At 38.0% G+C, this 24055-nt stretch overlaps 1 protein-coding gene across 1 annotated transcript in view; it reads right to left on the reverse strand.

Annotated features, from left to right (window-relative positions):
* Window positions 1-11968, reverse strand: part of CLRN1 (clarin 1) — a 34582-nt gene extending 22614 nt beyond the window's left edge. The window contains exon 1 of the mRNA XM_039855160.1: window positions 11412-11968. Coding sequence (XP_039711094.1) covers window positions 11412-11664 — 253 coding nt within the window. The 5' untranslated portion in view covers window positions 11665-11968. The remainder of the gene's footprint in view (window positions 1-11411) is intronic.
* Window positions 11969-24055: the final 12087 nt, after the last annotated feature.

Below are 24055 nucleotides of genomic sequence, written 5' to 3' on the forward strand. Positions count from 1 at the left end.
ACTTCCTCGTTGAAGGTTTCTCCTCCTGTGGTTTCCCCCAGCTGTTCTTTTCCAGCTCATCGACTCTCCCCTCTCAGTCTCCTCTCCAAATCGCTCCTCCTCTAGCCATATATACTGGTGTCTCCTAAAACATATCTTTGTCCAGTTTCTCATTTCATTCCCCTCCCTGGGGAACCTCATCTTCTGCGATGTCTCTAACTACCACCTCTAATCTATCGATTCCCACTCCTCTAGCTCTACCCCAGGCCCCTCTCGTGGCCTCCAAATCTATGTAACTAATGGACATCTCTTGTTGCTGACCTATAAGTAGGACCTCATTAAACATGATCAAAACTAATTTCATCTTCCCTCTAAACTTTCTCCTTCTATATTTTGTATCTTGATGAATTATGACAACTATCTGTCCAACTGAAATCTGGGATTCATCCTGTCACCAAGTTCTGTTCATTTTTGCTTCTGACTATTTTGGAAATATTTCCCTTCCTTACCATGCCTCTGACAATGCTTTGGTTTGGGACCCCAAATATTGGAGGAGCCTCTTGACTTGCCTCCCCACCTCTTCGGGTCTTCTTCCAATCCATCTTCTGTCCTGTCAGGTACTGCTTAACATCCTTAAATGGCTTCCCATTGCATATAAGATAAAATTAACTGCTTTAGTACAGCAAACAGAGTCCCTCATATCCTGGTCATTGCTTTCCTCTCCAGTCTCACTCCCTGTGCTCCTCTCTCTCACACATCCTCTGTACTCTGGCCACAATAGGCTCTCCATACCTTTGTTCATGTCATTCCTTTGCTCAGAGTGGCTTCTTTGGTGCCATCTAGTGAAATCTAACTTATCCTTAAAAACTTTCTTCTGATTTCCCTGTGCCTTGCCCTGATAGAGAGTAACTCTTCTTCTTGGAGCTTCCTGAATAAATACAATAATTGTGATAGTAATTAGTGCTATTCAACCACCTCCAGTTCAGGTTCCTCCCAGCCTGGCCTCATAGTAGGATTGTACATCTTGGCCTCTGTGATATTAGGTGTGGCAGTGTAACACGCCTTGGCTAATAAAATGTGAGGGTCGGTTCTGGGTCTCTTGAGAGAATTATTTAGTTATCAGCATGAAGTCTCCACAACTCTTTCTCTCTGTTACAACAGTCAATATTCTAGATGGTGGCTTTGTTCTGGACTGGACCTACAGCTGATCTCTGAAGAATATGTACCATGAGCAAAAAAGAAATCTATTTTGATTTAAATCTGTGATATTCTGACTTGTTATTAAAATGTAACCTGGCCTGTCCTGACGGATGTACCTGTACAGCTCTTACAAGTGGTTGGTTATTTAAAAATTTCTGCTAAAATCAAACTCATAGATACAGAGAACAAAGTGATGGTTGCCAGGTGAGAGAGGGGTTATGGGAGGCTGAGTGAAAAAAATGGAGAGGTTAAGAAGTACAAATTAGTAGTTACAAAATAGTCATAAGGATGTGAAGTATAGCATAGGGAATATAGTCAATAATATTGTAAGAGCTATGTATGGTGCCAAGTGGGTATTAGACTTATCAAGGGATCTCTTTGCAAGTTATATAAATGTCTAACTACTATGCTGTACACCTGAAACTAATACAATATTGAATGTCAACTGTAATTGAAAAATAAACAAACAAGTTTTATCCTCTAATTGGGTGATAAATTAGGAACGTTTTTTGGAAACTACTAAGTAACAATTAGTAGTTTCCAAAAATTTAGTGCCCTTGAAGAAAAGAAAAATGGAAAATACTTCTGTTATATTCTGAGTTGCTTGTGAACAAGTACCTATCTCATCCCCTTCATATCCTCAGTCTAGAAAAATGCTTAGGCACATTATAGGCACCAATAATCTTTTGTTGTTGTTGTTAGGAGGAATAGATACTCTTTACCTTACAAAGAATTTGTGTCTTACATGTAAAGTCATGATGTTTTCAATAGATCATTGGAGGGTAATAAGAATAAGATAAAAAACTATTTGTTTTTACTATTTGCTAAGTATGTCCCTTTATTGCTTGCTATTAATCCATATTTTATTTGATATCTCTAGATGTATGGCTTTCATTTCAGTTGCCTTAAAATTTATTTTATTTCTCTCTGCTGGGTTCTTCTGTTATATTTTATTCTGAAACTTTGTTCTCCTTTTATATATTACTGATTCCACTCTAACAGTCGTACCTTTTATCTTACAATTCTTAAAACAAGAATTAGTAAAGCCAACTTAAACCTATAATTAACCAAGAGTATTAGACAGCTGAAATAGCAGATACCACCAAAGCCAGAAGATTTGAGGAATTTGTGGAAAGGGAGACAAATAGCCAGGCATTAACTGAAAGCCAACATGGCAGGTTGGAAAAAGCATAACTCTTGGAGTTAGGAGAGTTTGAGATTAATCTGGTTTTGTAATTTTACTACTCATGTGAGTCTCTATATGCCTTGGTTCCCTTACCTATAAAGGTGAATGGTAATAGAAATAAATCATACAAGTTTTGAGAGATATAAGTGAGATCATTTATGTGGAAGCGTTTTGTAAATTTTAAGTAATTATCTAAATATTATCTTTTAACATGATGAGAATGTTAGGAGACTTGTATGCCCACTGAGAGGAGTGGAAGATACAAAAACACAATGCAGGGAGAGTGTCTGCGTTTTCAAGTCTCAGGACCCACAGGTGGTCAGAGCACATATTTGTACATTGGAATCAAAGATCCCCCCATGGGAGTCCTTAGATTACATGGAATTCAAGAGAACTTTCTATCTTGTAGCTCAGACTTTTTTTTTTTCCCTGACCAGGTGGGTGGCTATTGCTATAAATAATCCAGGAACTTTAGATTTATAGTTAATTACTTATTTGATACCTGTCACACACTTTTCTCAGCATCTGATATATTGTTCCCATTCTCGTTTCTATTTCTCTTGTGTAATTTCTTGGTCATTCTCTGTAATGATTTGTCGTAAATGATGTTTGAGCTGATGGCACACCTCTAAAGAGAACCTTCAATAGTCTTTTTGGAAGGAGCAGAGCTCTTCAACAGGCAATGGGCAGATGGAGGTCAAATGTTAGCTTTGTTTTTGATAAAGTAGTTGGAAAACATGACTTACATCATCCACCAAGTTCTGCTGAGTTAGGCAGCCTCACCCACCCAGCCATAGGCAGGGCTGGAGAGCTAAAGGCCTCCATCCAGGGCAGAGCTGGCTCCTTCACCCTGACCAGGTGGTGTGTAGGCTCCTGTCACTGGTGGGCACATGTGGAAAGAGAGGAAGCCCTGGGAGGTGATTGCCAAGTACGTGCAGTTTCTTATCACAAACTCATCATCAGTCAGATTGCTTACTGCCTCTGGTGCCAGATGGGTGTGGATAAAGTAAGAGACGCTTCACGTAACAGTCAAAGGAATGAACGCCAAGTGTCCCAGCTTGAGTTTGACCAGAAAACCTTCTAATTGTGGGAAAGAGTGCTAAGTACTGCTTCTCCTCCTGCCCTCCTTCTGGTGTCCCCCTCCCCTGTCCCTAACATCCAGGGCTTCTGACTCTTGGCCTCTCCTGATTCCATCTGTCTTAGCCACCACCCACCCCACTAGTTCTCAACCCTGGCTGCAGGTTAAAATCACCTGGGAAGCTTCAAACCATTCCAGTGCTCTGGCCCCCACTCTGGAGAGCCTGATTCAGCTGGTCCGGGATAAAACCTTGCTATCTGCAGTTTGAAAGATTCCCTAAGTGATTCTAAAGCGCAGCCAGGGCTACGGACCACTGATCTCATCATTTGGGTCTCATCGACTCTTTTCGCCTTCATCTGGCCAGATGTAAAATGCAGGTAACACCATCTGTGAAGCTCTCAGAATGAAAGCAGCCTCTGATAATGATGTCATCAATGGAGCAGCAACTTTTTCCTAGATTAAAGGCGAAATGGCAGCTTCAGAGGTCCTGGTGTCCTTCTCAACTTGTCCTTCTCCACATAAAAGAAGTTGTATTTGGCCCCTTGGTGTTCAGCTATTCATTTTCTTCAAAGGGAATACGAGGGAAGATTTCTTTCTTCTTACAGAAATGCTCTTGATCTGACTTTCCCCTCAGCCCGTCTGCAGCCAGTCATGAAAATCCAGTAAAAGACATTCCCTGACATAAGCTCAATGCATTCGTCTCTCCTTTCATATCACCATAATCTCATACCCACGTATTGAGCCAAGCTTCTGATGGCTGCATGGTTAGAGCGAATGAAATCCATGACCCCAGCACTTAAAAGGGGGAGACCTGATGGTACGTTAGAACCATTTAAAATACAATTTTCTCAGTAGCTCGATTGAATTTCAGCTGAAGTGTATCTACCTGACTCAAGCCTATTCAGAGGCAGCCCCATCAGTGAGTCTTAATCACCCATGGTGGCTTAGGGACGACAGCTGCTTTGGCACATATATGTCTCTGATAACAGAACCCATTTAAGCGCTCCTAATCCACAGGGTATGATTATGTCGGTAATAACTCCCAAGAATGGCTTTGCCACAGTTATAACATGCTGGGAGGGTGTGAAGTGTGAATCCCACATAAATTAGTCTGCCAGATACAGTTTGCTATTAGTCAGTTCTATCATACATGTAACAAAAGTGTATCATACCACAACCAGTCTGGGTGTTGAGCTGTATGACTAGATGAAAGGCAAATTTGTCATTGTTTAAAGTAAGTGAGTTATGTTTCTAAAAATATGCCTTTAACTTAATGAAATCACTGATATATTTGAGAGAAAAATAATGAGCTTTTATTTTTCATTTTTTAAAAATCAGCTGTTAATTTATGCTCTAATTCTCCACTGACTCTTCATAAAATTTTTTGGAAATCTTTGAAAGTGAATCAAATGCTATGTACTTGCTTTTCTTTTTGTCCCTGCCTCTGTTTTGAAACTGTTCGTGTCATCCCAGGAAAGAGCTTGCCATTTTGGTAATTGCTATGGTGAAATAATTGTTGTGGTCAAAGTAATTAACTTTGAAGATTGTATTATGAAGATTTTCGTTGACAGTGAACTTAAGTCAGCTAACCACATATGCAGTCAGGTATTTCTGCCTTCAACATAAACAGTCAACATCATGGTAATATAATCAAGAAACCAAAAGATTAGCGATAAGTGTGTGGCCTGCTCACATAGATTTTTATTACATAATAGATTATCAAACGGGCTTGGCTTGACTATTTTTACCTTCCAAAGGTCAAAGACGGGGCTTAGACATCTGGACCATTGAAATGTGAACAAAAGAGGCAATGAATGAAGTCAAGAACTAGCTCTTGTGAAATATCAACATTATTTTTTAAATAGATGGTGAAACTAAAGCCTACCTTACATTTTTCTTCATCTCCTTTTACACATTGTAAGGAGATAGAATGTGGCAGAGAAATGTGCATGATTTATCATATGTGTCCACATTTCAATCCCAGGTCCGCTCCTACTAGCTCTGTGACTTTGGGAAATTTCGTGATCTCTCTGAGTTTCCAGTTTCTGTATTTGTTCAAGAGGAATAGTATCATAACACCTCCATGTAAGGATTGGAGATAATATATGCAAAATGTCTGGTACCTATGAGGAACCCAATAAACGGGCAGCTGAATAAATATATTTTCTTCCGGGTTGGAAAGTCATTGGGGAAGATGAGTTCCTCTCAGATATTAGAAGACAAAACAGAGCAGATGTAACTGGCTGTTAGTGTAAAGGGTAATTTAACCTTCCAGCCACTCTGTGGCTTTTGATTGGTGAATTCAACCATTTACATTTAGAGTAGTTATTGATACACAAGGATATACTACTGCCATCTTATCATTTGCCTTCTGAGATGTTTTGAAGTGGAGGATAATTTAAAAGGAAGGAAAGTGTGTGTGTGTGTGTCTGCATGTACACACATATGCAAAATTATAATTCTCAAGGCTGATTCTGTGGAATGTTTATTTCTGGTAAAGATATCGGAGGTAGTTGTTAGGGAAGAGGGAGAAATAAATGTTTTCTTCCTGGACTAGGCAAGGAGAACCACAAATTCCTTTCCTCAAAAGCATTTCCCCCATATTTCTCACCAGTTCAAGGATAATTTCTGTTTAAGTTCTTCCTTCAGAGGAAAAATACCCTTGAAGTGTGAAACGTACTGGTTATTACTTAACTTCTGGCCATTATCAATTTAAGAAATCAGATTCAGGAAAGAGGAATTTTTTTTTTAGTGAGGATGAAGGAGGGGTTTCTAGGAAATGTGGAGAAAAAGAATGAAGGAAGTAGGAGGTCAGCCTCTCACTGTCTTTTGACCTTCCTTTTTTGTTTTTTCAATAGTACTGTCTAAATTGAGTGTTTATGGCTGCTCCTGCTCTTGGAACCCACTAATTCATTTTCCTAGATTTCCAAAGCATCTCATTCATTTTCTCCTTCTTTAACCTGCAATTTTCTATGCAAAAAGTAAAAGGTTATGATAGGAAGAAAAGAAGCATTCACTTTGATAATGAAATTCATTTAAGCCTTGATAAATGGTAGCTATTTCAGAATACTTAAGAATCGTGAGCTTTGAGGACCAAAGAGTGAAGGCACACAAAACCCACCACTTCCTGATGATGGGCTGAAATCCGTCGGTGGAAGCTTTATGAGACTGAGACCAGAGGGGTCATGCAAGCTGGAAGGACCTTTTCTAGACCAGCCAGGCCCTCATTATATGGATCATAGAGAGTTTGAGCTGTAAGAGATGTTGGAAATCATCTAGTTTTAATTCCTGTTTTACAGATACAAGAACTGAAAAGCAGAGAAATGACGTGATTTACTCAAAGTCTAATCCAATGAGTGGGCTCAAACCCAGGCCACCTAATCTCAATGGTGTCAGCAAATCAAGCATTTATTAAGAACCCCTTTGTGACATGAACTGTGCTGGCTCCTGGTTTGAGAGAGTACCAGGATGAGCAATATGCAGCCCCCACCTTCTTGGGGCTCAGGATCTCCTTACGGAGAAATGCACATTCTCAAATTCTTATAATACAAGGTGATTTGAAATAATAGAGTGAACATCAAGGTTTGGGAAGGACAGAAGAGAAAAAATTATTTGGCCAAGAGAAATTGAAGCCTTTTCCTTCACACTAGTGCTTCTTAAACTTGACTCTCTTCATCCCACTAATCAGTTTTTTTTCTCAATGGGAGGAAAACAAAATCTCTATTTGCTGGATTGTTTTAATGGGTGAGTGAGACAAGACAATAAGGCCCCAGGCTAAAAGGCATGAGGGCCCTCGTGCATCCTGGGTGAAATGGTGCAGGTGGCTTCCTTTCCCCATCTCTCTTACCATTAGTCTTTGAAGGTGAACCCCATAGGTTTTCCTCCCAGCCCCACCATGCCTGCTTCCGCACAGGCCACACACCAAGGAAAAGAGAAGAGACAGGCACTGTTATCAGAAGAGGGTATGTCAAAGACCTTTGCAGCTCTGCCAAGGTTTGGTAGGGTGATAGGAGAGGTGCAGGTTATAAGGATGGTGACCAGCAGATCACCTGGGGCAAGTGGGATTAGCAGGAGACAAGAGTCACACTTGCAGGAGATCATGGAGACAGAGTGTCAGAGGTCACAGAGATCCTGAATCCCCACTCTTCTACCCCAAAATACGTTTGAGAAGCCACCTGCTTGTTTGTCAAAGTAGTTTCAACATCCCTTCTGCAATTTGTATCGCATGCTTTATTTGGTAAAGACACTCTGCTTTTCTAAAATATGAAATAAGCTAAACCTCTGTTAAGTTTTTTCATAAATTTTTAATCATGACTTCCAAATTAAAATGCTTTTTAAAGTATGACTAAAGTTCAAGCTGTGATACATAATTGCTTAATTTTTATCTTTCACATTTCAAAAAAAAAAAGATTCCATATGTTTTTATCAGCTCATTGAACTGTCTTGGCAATAAATAGATCAGCATATCTAGGAATGATTGATACCATTTGATTCTTGGGTATCATATTTTGATGATGCTTTGCAGTATTTCACATCACCAGAACAGAAACTTACCGACACACACTGAGCTCAAAACTGGCAGTTTTTGTCTTGCTGGTGCATTTAGAGTTTAAACATCATTATTAAAATTTTACAGGTGACATATTAGGAAAAATTAAGCCCACCAGTTGTGTTGCCTCTAAAGAAAAACAATTCTTCATTATAATGAATGAAATTGTGTGCTAGGTATGAATGCTAGTGACCTCTAGAAAATGAACCATTGACCTATAAATGGATGAGAACCAGCCAGAGTAAATGAGGCAGAAGTTTTCCCAGCCTAACTGTGCATGCTGGCAGGGGAGATTCTTGTTGTAATTAAAAGAGATAGAGTAGTTAATAGGGAACATTTAATAGGAACAAAAATGACATCACCTAACTATTTTCCTGGTCCATTCTTCATCTTCATGTTACATCACACATCTGGGTTTTAATAGTGACACATACAAGTGCATATAAAAATAATGCACATAAACTTGTAGACAACCAAGCAAAAATTCATTTAGAATATAGACACCATCAATGCCCAATTTATTCATAGTAAATCTCCATCTAAATTTGCACTGTCCAGTCTGATAGCTATAAGCCACATTGGAATGGCTAGTGAGCACTTGAAATGTGGTTGCCTTAACTGAGAAGTGCTGTAAGTACAAAATACAACCCAGATTTCAAAGACTTAGCACCCAAAAAAAGAATGTGAAATAGCTCAATACTTTTTTTATGTTAACAGTTAAAACGATAGTATTCTAGATATCTTGGGTTAAAGAAAATATGTCATTAAAAATTGATTTTAATTTCACTCGTTTCTTTTTTTTTCTAATACAGCTACTAGGTCATTTAAGATTAAATCTGTGGCTCATATTTATGGCCTGCATTATATTTTTTTGGCCAATATTAATCTAAATGAAAAGTTTGGTAGACAATGTAACATTTAGCAATCCAACAGAATTAAAATATAAATTCATATTAACTGAAGATAGCATGACAACATGAAGAAAACTGGCCACAAAACGACTGATACTTTGATGAATTACCTTTTCCATTCCTCCTATACCGGAAAGTTTCTGCAAATCCAAACATTTGCTTAATAACATTTTAAAGGAAAAATGAGAAAGAGTGAAGTTCTGGGAACTGAGTTGTGCTCTTATTATAAGTTGGACTCTGAAAGAAACAGAAAAGAATTATCCATCCTGAACTTTTCGAAGACTGGATTTTGTTCAAAGGAAGCCATTATTAAGAAGACAGTATTAGACCTATTCTGCTTTTATATGAACAGAGCTATGTTTTTCAATCTGAAAGAATATCAGAGGACTCTCTACCTTCAAGGATATGTTCATAGAACATCATTTACAGGCGAATGCCATTTTGAATGGGAAGATGTGGACCTCCAAGCTATATTGCAAGAAGAGTATAAACTGGGTGCAGTGTGTCCTAAAGCTACATTAATTAGGAAATTTTTAACACTCAGAGGGGTATTTATTTAAATGAGCATTATGCTTAGTCCATTGGATCTATTCTACAGTTTTTTTCAATTTTCTCTTGTGTTACACTGAAAAAGATACTTTTCTGCTTAGATGGAAAAATATATACTGTAAGTATACTTTGCTGGACCTCAGAAATAAGATTTTATTATGTCTAGGATAGTATATAGAGAGAGTTATGACCAAAGAACAAACAAGCAAATGTAAAATTTTCTTCACTAAGCTGAGGGAAAACGTTGAGTATCATGGGAATTAATGCAATTCTGTGATGTAGGTGAAGGCGTTGTTTAAACTCATCAGTTCTGTGAGTCCTCAGAGAAAGCAAAGTGAGGAACACCTGAGATAGGACCAGCATAAGACACAGCCATAAAAAAAAAAAAAAAAAACTTTCATTGAACCACAGAGAAATGTGGCCATATGCAGATTAAATGAGATGAAATGTACATAGTGCTTAGTGTCTAGTAAGTGTTATTAGAAAACATATTATTGTCCTACAGTATGTGTAGGATAGAAAATGCAAAGGCTTCAGAAAATTCATTGACGCTCCCTGCTTTTGTATAGATTCATTTGTGCAAAGCTTTACTCATGTTTTAGCTGCCAGTGACTTATGGCTAAATCATTTCACTCATCTTTTTTCTTTTTTTACTTTTTAATACAGTTACAAATCACATAACATTCTGCTTTGTTCTTCCCCCAGCCACAATGAAAACTAAGCAACTCTTAACAGCCCCATTATCTTAATAAACTAAAGCCATTCAGTGAAAAGAGTTGGTTTCCACTTCATCAAATCTAGTGGATGATAATCTCTTGAAAAGATGAATTTCTGGCACCCTATGAAAATTTGTAACACTTACAAACTCACCATGTGAGTTGAAGGTTGATGTCCAATGACTACTAAGAAGATATAAGGAATGTTGCAGAAATATAAATAGTCCAGCACTGAAATTTAATTAGATACTGCATATGTTAATAATAAATTTAATTAATTTAGCCTTCTACCTATGCTAGAGAAAAAATACAGAGGCAAACTAATAATTCATTTTAAATGCCTCAATTGGTAACCTCCTTTCCTGAAGAATGATTTATGCACTAATTTACTGACTGTGTCTTCATAAGATCCTTCCAAACCAACTCTTCTGAAATAATAATTTCTGAATGTGTGTTGTGAGAGATATAACAAATGACTTCTTATTAATTTTCATTTAACGAGTTGCCTATTCACATGGTAATTTTTAAAAATTTCTCTTCTTAAGATAAACAGGTTAAAAATACTGTAGATAACACTTCCATTTCACAAAAATTGTGACAGGAAACCTGTCTCAAATTCTCTACCTGATTTGAAGGTCAATGAGTTGCAAATTTTCTATACTAAATGGACAACTATTTTTAACCCAGTTAGCACAGCTGATTGTTTAAAGTTTCTATAGCCAATTGATTCCAAACTGGTTTAAAAAAATATTTATCACCAGGACAGGTCCTAGCAAGGATAATAGAGAAGTAGACAGGAAACAAAGTCATGAGCAAGGTGAAAAAGCAGCTAGGGTTGCTTAACACTGACCTTTTTTTAAAGAACAAAACAAAAATTATCGCTTACAGCTTTCCTATTTCTCCAAGTCCCTCCCTTTTTAAAAAGATCTCATAATTTCTTATGTAAATATTAACATTTAAGAATTTTAATTGCTTATCTTTTCAAAAACATTAACCCCATAGCTACTCATTAACTATATGTTGTCATAATAAAAATAGCAAGAATGAAATAATGAATAAAATAAACACAAAATATAAAAACTAGGAAGAAGAGTGCTCAGAAGAGTCCCAGGTATTTCAAATGGTTTACAGCTGTTTAAAATATCCTACAAGAGACAGGGTAAGGCTCTCAAAAATAATTCCTGGTAACACTGGGACGAGTGTTTCTAAAGCATTAAATAATTCAAATGCAGTTGTTACTTACATGAGAATCGAAAGGGCCTTGCTCCCAATCCACACTGCCTCACGCCCTCTCCGTGGAAAAGCCCGTACTGCATCTCACCCAAGAACTTATCCAGCTCCTGCCCTGAGGCATTGACGAGCAGAGCCCCGGTTTTACAGAGGAAGGTGGCTTTGATCCACAAGGGTGTCCCCAGGGCTGTCACAACTCCCAGGGCACACAAGAAGCTTAACACCCCGGCCGTGCAAAAAATGACTTTCTTCTGTTGGTTTGGCATGATGAAAATTGGCTTTCGTGAGGGTGAGGTTCAAAAACAAAACCTTTGTGAGTGCTGAGAAGCGACTGCCCCTTTGACCGCATTTATTATAGACACTGAACAGACAGATCTCAGCTGAAAAGGCTACTTCACCATTGATTGAGGTTCTAGCCACGTTAGATGCCAGTAGAATGTCAGGATGAAGGCTTCTTCATCATACTTACGTGGCTTGTCTATTTTCTGCTTCTACTTCTCTCTAATTTGAAATCTTTGGACTAAGAATCTGTAAAATAAAACTCTTTCAAACTACCTTCAAGTATCTCCTCTTGTGTCACTTGGTAACAAAGGTGTAGGATGACAGATGGAGTCCTCCGTGTAACTTGATAAATGCCGTCTCTTTCCTCAGCCTTTTGTCTGATTGGATGAGTTGAAACTTTTCAGAAACAGGGTTGGCTCCTATGGTAAATTTTCAGCAACCTGAGAAGTCCATTTATTGATGTGTTTTTATTTTTGTAGGCTTTTTTTTTTTTTTTTAGTGCAGGTAAAAGAAGAATTTTGACAGAGGTAGAAAGAACATATGTTTATTGGTATTAATTCATTTTTTTAAAATGTCAACTGTAGCAAGACAAAACATTGGACTTAATCGTGTCCTGCATGGATATGAAGTGCCCGAGACCAACCACTAGAGCTTGTCCTCCTAACTCCTTTTCTCTCAGATCCATGATTTAGAATCAATGTATCAACAGATAATTTGATTCAAATATTTTGGCAAACAAAAATATGGAGATGCAGGTGCCAGGATCTAAGTTTCTAAACACCTCCTTTAAAACATTTGGCTGCTTCAGGACCATAGCAAGGGAATATGGTTCTGGGTTCGAGAGGCACCAGGATCTCTGAAGAAGACAAGGGCATTATCATGGGAAGAAGGCGTTGTGGTCAGGTGGAAAGCTCTAAGAATTTGCCATGGAAAAGCAAGGGTCAGAAGTAATCAGTTAAAGAGACAAATGACAAATTCGTGAGCAAGATTAAGTAGCAAAGTAAATTTGGTTAAATTGTCAAGATCTGAAAACTGAAGTTCAGAATTCAGTGATAGCTTTGCAATTCTACATTTCCAATGAATTTTCTCCTCCAGCAAACAGATAGCAGGGGTGTGTGTGTGCGTGTGTGTGTGCATGTATGTACTGAAGTGCATGCCACATTATTGTGCTAGACCCTGACCAACAGAGTTCTTAACTTTTAGAACAAAATTTCTTAACTTTTAATAAGAACTTAGTATGTCTGGCACCTTGCTAAGCATTTAACGTAAATTATCTTATTTAATTCTCGCAATTACCATAAAAAATAATGATGAAGATGATGATGATGACAGTGGTGGTAAATATGATGACCATATCCCCATTTTAAAGATAAAGAAACTGAGGTTCAGCGAGATCAATTTGTGCAAGAGAGTAATGGCACTTAATTCAAATCCAAGTCTTCTGATTCTAAGGTTTATGTGCTACACTAAGCAGCACTTGACCTTGAAGAGATGACAAGCCCTTCCGTTTGGGTTGTGTTGAATTGTGAGTAATGAGGACAGAGTAGCCCACCATTAGTTATATATCTTGGGTGCTTGGAAAAAAGACATCTGCAAATAGAATTTTCCCAGTTGGTCAAAAGCATATGTTTATGCTGGCTTTTAGTATCTCAATCTACCTTTAAGCGTGGCAGCTTAAAAGAAATTAATAAATGAAAATTTATTTTACACCATTGTCAGCATAGATGAGTCTCTCGGTTGCGTGTACTTTGAGGGTAACTTTAAGGTATAGTCTTGGATTTTTGGCACAGCTATTCTCTCTTAGTAGTTGCCAGAGGCTTTCTTGTTAAAGATAGACAACTAAGCATAAAACTGGTTCAAGAATGCCATTGTCCCTTCAGGGGTGGGGGTGGGCAGAATAAACCATACCCTCAGAAATATGGGGCATACACAAAAGAAGCACTCGAAACTGGGTTCATGATAAAAGTAAGTCTTTTTAGTTCATGTAAACTGACACAGAATAAACAGGCTATTTGGCACCCCAATGAATTCTCTACTTGATTTAGAGTAATTGCCATCATTGTCCACTAGCAAAACAAGAGGACACCATTGCCCACAATAAGTGGTTTTCTGGGGATACATGTGCCACACCCACTTCAGAAACCTTAGTTTAAGATATCTAAGGAGAGTTTCACTAATTAAATCAACATATTCTGTAATTGGAAGAGGTGGAACATTTCTAAGCCTGAGAGCAGAAATTACCCACAACTTAATCAATATTATTAATACTTTGACAGAAAGGATGTGGTAACAGAGGAGTAGCATAAGACAGTGGCTTAATGAACCAAAACACAGCCAAGTATATCTATAGCTGTCCAAGAAGAAAAGCCCTGATGCATAGAGCAGTTAGATCACACCAGTTTTTAAGTTTGCATCAGTCTATAGTGAAATTTTCCCTGATCTGTAGAAACATGAGAAAAATAAATACAACATACTGAGTTACCCTTTTATCCTGAACTTGTATCCTTCCTAATCTTCGTTGTTAATAAGTTGAACTTTTAATGTCCTTACTTGGCAAATTAAAAAGTTGGCAAACCTATATCAGTTCCCAGCTTAAAATTACAAAACAAAACAAAATCCCACTGGCCGATGACATATAAGAGTATGGATCCCTATGTGGGAAGAATGGGGCCTAAAGACTTGTGGTGGCCTGGATGACCTCTTTTCTCTAACTCGGTGGTTCTCAGTCTTGGTTGCTCATTGGAAACACTTGAGGTGATTTTAAAGCTATTGGTGTCTGGGTTCTAATTACTGAGATTTAGGTTTACTTGATTTTAGAGTATGGCCTTAGAGTTAAAGCACCCCAGGTGATTGCAATATGCAGCCAAGGCTGAGAACCAGGGCTCCTACCTCATTTTACACAGCTGCCTTGTGATCACTAACTAGGCTTTGCAGCTGTCTTGGTGCTGGAATGCATGAAGACATGAACATCCAATTGCCAGAGGAAAATATTCTCATTGTAAATTAATAAATTTATACCATTTATAGCTCAAATTTTCCTGAATTTTGTTTAGCTCTAAGAGCATGATCTTGTTGAAATGTCCTAATAGGGTTAGGTTTCAGCATACCCAATGCTAAAGGCCAGGCCCAAGTCACCATGTGAATGTCAACGGTGATGTCTCCTAGTTGCAAAGCAGCCTCCCTTGGGTCATACACCCACCTCACCTCCTCCCTGAGCAGCTTCTTTTCAGATTTCAATACCAGCCACCCGCAGGCTGCATAGCAGTGTGTACGACCCACCCTTCAGGATGTAATAGAACCTGGCAGTCATTATGCTTGACAGCCTTCTTTTGAAATTTCATCTTAAATGACTTGAATGACAGTGATGACACCGTTTTCCTTGCAGCCTCTCTGAGAATTTGAGTCATTAATGTCAACAAGTTTTCACCAAGTAACCTACTAAAATCTTTACTTCCCTCTATCTTAATAGCAATTCATTTGGTGACATAAGAAAATGGAACGAGGCCCTTCCATCCTCCCTCATGACTCCTTTCAGGTTCTGGATGATATAATTCTTTAGCGTTACTAGGAAGAATATAGGGAAAGAAGTATGATTGCAGACTGTGTCTTTGTTTCCAATATAGTATTTATGCCTCTTTTCACACTAATTTAGCTTCATTGTTTTTGTCTTATAGTTGTGCAAAACCATCCCCTCCCTGGCCGCCCTCCCCGCCCCACCCTCTCCCCCACAACCAAAAAAAGTCTCACATCTAAAGGCCTTGAGATTCTCACCTGATTACTCCCTCTGCATGAGAGACAGTGTGGCGTGGTGTGCAAAGAGCACTGGAAGAAAGATATGATCCAGGGTCTGGGTACAAGTCCATCACTAAATTAAGAATTCCTTAATTTTTCTGGCATTAATTTTAATCATGAAAAGAGTGGTCTCAGGCTGCATAGGTGATTCTCAAATTATTTTTAACCAGAGAGAACATTTTCTCAACTGAATTATTGGGTAGAATAAGAGATAAAAAATGGGCATCTATGCTGGGGAAGATGAGATCAAAATGGGCATCTATGCTGGGGAAGATGAGATCTCTGATGGCTGCCACTGGGCCCCCCTCACTCCTTATTCTCAAAGAGCACCCCATTCCCGGCCCTAAAGTCAGCTCTGAGAAACACAGTAATAAGTGTGGACCAAATATTCTTTAGTTCCCTTCTGACTAAAAAAGTTTATTTGCAAGTTATGGAATTAAAATTTGTTCATTTGCTGTATCTCTTCTCTTTTTTTTTCTTTGCTGTACTAACCTGTTAGCTATTACAGAATATTGCATTGCCTAGAGATACTAGGTGGTTGATTATTTCAATTATTAATTTTTAGATTATTTAATAGGAGTTTCTAGGTTTTGTCTGATTTGTCAATGGCAATACTGATTTTGATTTTCTTCCAAATGGATCATTATACACCAAGGCCTCTCTAAAAAGGATTCAACAAGGGCTTATCAAGCTTCGTATTCTAAGACAAGAGGCCTTTGTGAATCCATCCCATTTTTCTCATCTTTAAAGCAAAATCTGGCAAATTTGATTGACATTTTTTTGACTAATTCAAGTCGCTGGTGATCCTCAAGTAGAATTGTAATTCTCTGATGGCTGTAAAAGAAAAAAAAAACACTCCACAGAAAGAATTGATTGATTTATTAGGGGGAAAATTACCACATGTGCTAGACCTTGATTGCAGCTAATATTTGTAAAGCTAATTGCTTAAACTAGAGGATTAAAAGGGTTGAGGAAAGGGAAGAAAAAAGAAAACAAAGTTCTTTTGAAATACAGATGAACCCAAGTAAATTTGGATTGGGAAGGAGAATTCAGTGCAGGGATTCTCAGGGTTGATGACAGTTATGGGGATATTTAGTGTAAGTGTAAGAGTTGGGCTTCTTTAACAGAGGAGCTATAGAGCAAGAGCCAGAAGTGGAGTGAAATTGCCACTGGTGTAATCTGTTAAATAAGATGTGTGTGACACCCTCCAATTTTTCTGGGTTTCTTGTTGGTATCTTATATCAAGACTATGTTGATACTTAAACCTCGACCCAGCAGAATGTCTGAACTATTACAGCAAGGAGGAAAAAGTTACTTAACTTAAAGAATTGAAAAAGGAAGGCACAGTTTGAGACACCTGCGTTAACAATAATAAATGAACCAGACTCCTAGTACGTGAAAATCAATACTAATTTTCCTCATTGCTGTAACGTGGGGTAGATGTATTAAGATGGCAAACTTTGAAGTAGTTTGATTCTGTCAATACCAACTATTATTGTTGTGTAAATATTTTCCTTTGTGTGGGTGTGTCACTTAAAATACTTGATGACTATCAAATAATATTTTGATATCAAAATAATAGTAGCAGTATTAACATACGGGAATACATATGGGAGCTTACTCTGTCTTAGCTCTATTCTAAGCTCTCTGTGTATCAATTTATTTCTTTTCAGACACATTGGGGAAATTATTAGATTTCTACCCTTGTCCATTAAGATGTTTTAGGTAGTAAGACAGCTTAATTTTCAGTCAGACAGATCACAAAGTCTTCTAAAATATCCTCATGATGAGGAACTGGATAATAGTACAATTAGGTGAATTTACAGCTTGTCAAATCTCCAAAAACAAGGGGTATTGACTTATGGAACAATGTTAGCTAGAGAGATCTTTAGACTAATTCCCTCATACATTTTTATCAGTGACTTGCTTAGAAACATAGACTACATGTCATCCAAAATTTTAGCTTTCTATCGAACCTTTATTCAAATACTTACTATGGGCAGAGACAGCTGAAAATAATAGATGACCAAATGAAGAGTCGAGATTATCTTAATAGTTTATAAGAATGGAACTAAAGCAACAAGGTGTCTTTAGGTTTAAAAATGTGATGGACTGGGGAAATCTAGGTTGGCAAGAGTTCTGTGAAAAGACTAGCTACACAATGAGCTAACAGGAGCCAATAGTGTGACATGACTATTATGAGTACTATGACAGTATAACATATACCTTTGGGGTGTCTGCTCAGCCCACGACCCTTTCTTTGAAAAATTCCTTCAATATCTACTGATACAAACTCTGTGGCAGCCACATTTGTACTATGTGATCCGCCCTTTCTAGCCTGCTTTAGTTAAGAATAGACATCTGGACCAATCAGATTCTGTCTCCTGAAAATAAAGCTGTGATGTTGAGAGACATAAGTCAGAGTACTGGAAACCAGTCAACAGAAAGCAAAAAGGAAACAGAATCTTTTCCCATAAAGAAGGCCTTGAATTGCTCCCTACTGCCGAAACTGATGGCTCCATTTTTTTACCACCTGTCGCCCTTCTCTTTTGTGGACGTCAAATGTAGGTCTATGCATTCAAAGTTTTCTTAGTCTTTTACCTATTTGTTTCTAAAGAAAGCTCCTCGGAAGCACTAGTTTCATCTCCATTCTAAAGGACTATAATGTCCTTTAGCAAATATGCAAGGAGGAAAAGCAGGAAAGTGTGCCTTACTCAGATCTGATTCTCTCCATGCTTAGGGTAGATCATATATGAATTAATCTTTCAAACAGCTCTCCTTCTACCATCTCTCCCTTTCTCTCTCCCCCGTCCCTCCCTCAGCTTAATTAGCAAAATAAATATTTTGTCCACCTGAAAGAAGTGCCTATTTATGCACCTTAGAAAAATAATACCTTTGATGGTAAAACAGGGCAGTCACTAGGGCAGTGACATGTTAAAGCCACACATTTAAACTAGTGGCCAAGACAGTTTCATTAAGCATTTGTAAAGCAATGAGAATTTTGTAGGTTAAGAATCCCTTGCCAGGAAATTCAGATTTAAGTGAATATAAGATCTTTGTTAATTTTCTGGCTTCTCTGTGTATATTCTCTGTGCACAGTCCTTATTTGAAAAATAAAAAAGGCAAATTGTAGATCAAGTGACCTAGAGGGCTTTGAAAGCCTTATCTTTAAAGTCTCTTTCCCAGATAGCAACCACAGATGGCTAAGGAGGTAGTGAGCTGGACTAAGAGCAGCCTGTGGAATTACCATACTTGGGAGTCAAAATTCTTTGATTTGTCACGTGTTGAAAATCACCAGCAAGACAGATTAGACATTATAGTGTGTCTTTAAATGATCTAAAATGCCTGGGCACTTAGCCATGGGCATTACTGAAAATAGTAAATTCAATGAATCTGGGATCCTTATGAAGGAGAACCAAGCTCCATTCCATGCCTTTACCTCTCTTAGAATTAAAGGTAGGCTAGCCAATGACTTTTTCATATTGGTGACACAAGAAATGTTTTACCATTATGAAAAAGATTATTTTAACCAAGATATTTAAAAAGGAAAAGCATACCCTACTCAAAAATCAATTAGAAGTAAATTATAGCTCTAAATGTAAAGCTTAAAATATAAAACTTCTAAGGGAAAATCTTTGTGACCTTGGGTGAGGTAAAAATTTCTTAGAGAAAAAGATTATGAACTATAAAATTTAAAACAAACTGATAAATTTAAAAATTTCTACTCTTTGAAAGGCACTGTACAAAATGAAAAAGGAAGCCACAGACTTGGAGAAAATATGTGGAAAATATATATCAGATCAAGAACTCGTATACAGAATGCACAAAGAACTCTCTAAAGAAAACAAATATCCCAAGGAAAAAAAGAGTGGGCAAAATATTTTAACAGATTTATCACATAAGAGATACAGATGGCAAATAAGCCCATGAAAAGATCATTAGTCAAAATTAAACCACAATGGGATACCATAACCCACTTATTAAAATGACCAAAAAAAAAAAAAAAGTCCTGATGAGGATGCAGACCAACCAGAACTCTCGTGTTGGAAGTGGAAAATGGCACAGCACTTTGGGAAACAGTTTAGTAGTTCCTTCAAAAGTTAAACACATTTTCAGTATGACCCAATAACCCCACTCCAGATATTTACCAATGAGAAATGAAAGCCTAAGGCCACATAAAAACTTGTACACAAATGTTTATAGTGGTTTTATTCATAATCACCCCCAAAACAAAAACAACCCAAATGTCCACCAACTGTGAATAAATAAATAAACTGGGTGGTACATCTATACAATGAGATATTTTTCAAGAGCAAAAAAGAATAGACCACTGACATATGCATCAAAATGGATGAATCTCAAATGTTTTCTTTTTTTGTCAAGTGAAAAAAATTAGACTTTATTGAATGATTTTATTCATATGACTTCTGGAAAAGGAAGAACCATTGGGACAAAAATTACACCAATGACTGTCAGAGGCTGCAGGTGGGGAGAAGAACTGACCATTAAAGGGCAGGAAGGGACTTTACAGTGTGATGATCAGGGTGGGTTCCATACTTAAAATCATTCGTCAAAATTTCTAAAACTGTAAACCTAAAAAGGGAGATTTCTACTATATGTAAATTATATCTAAAAGAAAGAAAATGATTAAATATTAAAGTATCTTGAAATGCCACCACTCAGCATATTGCTCTCCAGATACTTTATCATGCAAGAAGTTAAATGTGAATTAACCTCTTTCTTAGAATAGAAAAACAGGATATTCTAATCAATTCAATATTTGGTTTAACAAAGTTATATATACTATTACATACAGAGATAACTGTTTCCAAAAGAATTAGAATTCAAGAAATACTTCTTGCAAAATTTGTCCTACCCTAAACATTCGATATATTTTGGAAGAATTGGCATAGCCAGGAGACCTGGGCTGGATTACAGGTCCTGACACAAATTTCACCATGACCATGGGCAAGTGACTTTCTTCCTTGGCTTTTATTTTTTCCTATTTCAAACTGGTAGATTTGACATGATTGATGGTTCTCGACCTTTTCTTTGCCTGTGCAGGTGCAGATAAAGAATGCTGTTGTTGGCAAGAGCTCTCATCACAGATGGTGATTTTCAATGGGTTGAGGGAAGCAGCCAAAGGAGAAAATACCCCCTAAGGGATCATTTTAGTATCTTTGGGGGTGGTGAGGCATTTTAAAGTTCCTACACATCTGAAATTCTTGGGGTAGTCAACCACAACTTGTTTGAAAAATTATTGGATTAAATAATCCTTTTGAGGCATTTTAGTTAGTTCTGGTATTCTGCCGAGGGCGTAAAAATGTGTAGGGCACTGTCTACCTAACACTAACCTTATGCTGCACATAAGTTCATCTTCCTGTGATGATTCAGAAGACACTCAAATACTCTGCATTGGCCCAGGATCATCACCACGGCCACTGGGACCATCAGCTCTCATCAGGCAGAGCAGACAGAGCACACAGATGGTATGGAGGATTAGGCTGAAACTGTATTGACCCTATGACACCCTGAAAATTCTTTTTTAAAATAAATCCACTTTGTTTTATTTGCCATGTGTTTCTTTTTCATGAAAATAGAAGGAAAGAAAAATTCGGTTACCTGAGTTTTCTGGTTCCTTGCATTATGAGGCGGGGGCAGAACAAGGAGTGCGAAGAATAAGAATGTGAGCCAAGTCTCCCCCAGAACTCAGAGAGATGAACCATGAAATTACAGTGATCGAATAAATCATTTAACGATAACAAAACAAAACTCCTTATTTTCCCTCCCTAATCCTGAGCTTTTCCCATCTCATTAATGGCGCCTCAGTCCTGCCTCAGCTTAGGCCAAAACTCAGAGTTGTTCTTAATTTTTGCCACCACCCTCTACTCTGCTGCATTCAATCTATCGACACATTCTTCCAGCTCCATCTCCAAAATACATCCTGATCTCAACCACATGTTACTGTCTCCCCTAAAATCACCTTAGTCTTAATTATCATTGTCTCTGGCCTGGGCTCTTCAAATTGCCTTTTAACCTCTCTCCCTTGCACAATTTATTCTCAACTCAGCAGACAATGATCATTTATAAACGTAAATGTAAGCCAGGTCCCACCATACTCCCGATAGATTCAGGTGAGTTCTCATTGCACTAAGAATACAATCATGGACTCTACTGTGCCTTAGAAACCCCTCAGTGGTCCCACTCTACTACCCCCAAGACCTCTCCTCTCACCCCCCTCTCTGGGCTCAGCACACGAGTCTGCTTTCTGTTCCTAGAACACTCAGTGCCTGTGTCAGCTACAGGGACTTTGCCCTTGCCCTATCCTGTGCTGGCAATGATTAGGCTTTCCAAGAGCTGGTCTCTTCTCTCTATACCAATCTCAGCTCAAATACTACCTTCTGAGATCGCTTCACCTGAACTGCATGCCTTGACCAGCCACTCTCTATCACATTGCTGTTTTATTTTCTTTTTATTGGCACCTAAAATTGTATTATATGATTTATTTGTCGGTCAACTTGATTACTGTCTGTCCGCTAAAATGTGAGCTCCATGAGGACAGGGAAATTTTCCTATTCCTCAGCATATCTCCAGGGAATGGAACAAATATTTCCTGACACAGGGCAGACCCTCAATAAACACCATTAATGGCCAGAATAAATGGGTATACCTGCATGCAAACTAAACATTAAAGGCAAAATGTTTCTCTAGATCAGAAGTGGGAAGAATAAGCAAAGTTTGGCTATAATAGCCTGTCTAAAGTCTTTGCAACAAATGGAACAAATGGTATTAACATGTCTAAAGAAAAAATGTGTCAATTGGAAGAATCAGCAAAGAAAAATGAAAAGAGAATGTCAGAGAGAAAAAAGTTAGGAATGCGCCTCCGGATGCTGGGAGAGGGAAGTTTTGGTCTTTAAATCTAATGCATTGGGCTCTGGATACATGGTCATATTGGCAAACAGAGATGGACACAAAAAAGATGATGATGGCTTGATCCTCTAAACGTGAGACTCACCGAACCCCACTGCTCTGACCCCAGTTGTCTGCTCCTGGGTGTAATCTGGCTCTATGTATGGATTTCTCTGTGCAGAACTGACCAGTGAGTAGCTGGTCTATTTAGAAGTTCTAATTTTTGCTTTAAATAAGGAAATTTTGGTAATTTTGATTTATTCTTCAGATTTTGTGACCTTAGGTAGTAGGAGTTTACCCGCAAGAAGAGAACCATTCTTGGGGCCCTAGCAAAATCTAGTCAATGCATCTGCAATGCTGAGGGCCAGACTCTGGAATGTGGTGCCCTGGGGACGCAACACCTCTGGACCATCTCCTTCAAATTAATTTTCTTCTGATCCGTTCATCTTTCTTTCCTTCTTTCTTTCCTTCTTTCCTTCCTTCCTTCTTTCCTTCCTTCCTTCTTTACTTTCTTCCTTCTTTCATTCCTTTTCTTTCTTTCCTCTCTTTCTCTCTTTATCTATCTTATCATCTATCTATTGTCTATTTATCAGTCTGTCTGTCTGTCTGTCTATCTATCTATCTATCTATCTATCTATCTATCTATCATCTATCTCTCTCTGTTTGTCTCTTAGTCCCAGTGGGAAACTTTGGCTCACTTAAACATGGTAATCAGGGCAGGAGAGTTTAATAAAGGAACCATTTACAAAGGTGTAGACAGGACTTAAGGAAATCACAAGGGATGATGCTGTCCTCTATGAGAACTGAAGGAAACTGGGGAGGACACAGTTCTCAGAATCTGTAGATAGAGAAGGCTGTGTGGAGAAGACCACCTAACAGCAATCATGCCCTTTGGTAGATTTCTGAAGTCTAGCATGACCCCACAGGGAGGAAGATGGGAGAATAAATACTTTTACCTGGCTCTCCTCCTTTCCTCTCCTCTGATCTGCTGCTGGTACTTGCATTGTCCAAACCCAACAAGATATCAAAGGTCAGTCTGTCAGGACACAGGGCAGGGTGAAGACGAGTGGAAAATGGATATGAAGGGACAAATGTAAGAAATCCTGCTGACTTATCAATATCTATCTATTGATTGATCTATCTATCGATCATTTGATCAATTGATCAATGTAAAATAGTAATGCATACATATGGTTTATAAAATTTAAAAATGATAAAAAGGTAATCAGTGAGAACTAAGTCTCTTATCTCTGAAAGGCTCTCTCCCCCAACGCAATTTCTTGTGCAACTTTCTGTTGTATTCTCTGATTGTCTTAGGATAGATGTAACTACATCCTCCCTCCAGTTGTTTTCTAAACAAATCATAATATACTATGCAAACTCTTCTACATCTAGCTTTTTTCATTTAATACAATGTCTTTGTGAGCATTCTAACAGGACCACATATATGATTGTTTTGACTATTTGGTCTGTCTGATTGTTTTGACAGCAATAAATTCAATTTTTAATGGCTCTGGAGTAAGATCTCATCAATGACATATATGCCCTAGTCCTTGCATGTATCTACAGCCACCCACTGCAGCTTCCCAAGACCTATGCACCCTCTTTTTATTTCAAGATCTGGAAGCAATTCCCCTCTGAATCCACATTAGACACCCAATCCTGGCAACTACT

This window comes from Pteropus medius, unplaced genomic scaffold (assembly GCF_902729225.1).
Source record: "Pteropus medius unplaced genomic scaffold, Ma_sr-lr_union100, whole genome shotgun sequence".
Taxonomy (NCBI): Eukaryota; Metazoa; Chordata; class Mammalia; order Chiroptera; family Pteropodidae; genus Pteropus; species Pteropus medius.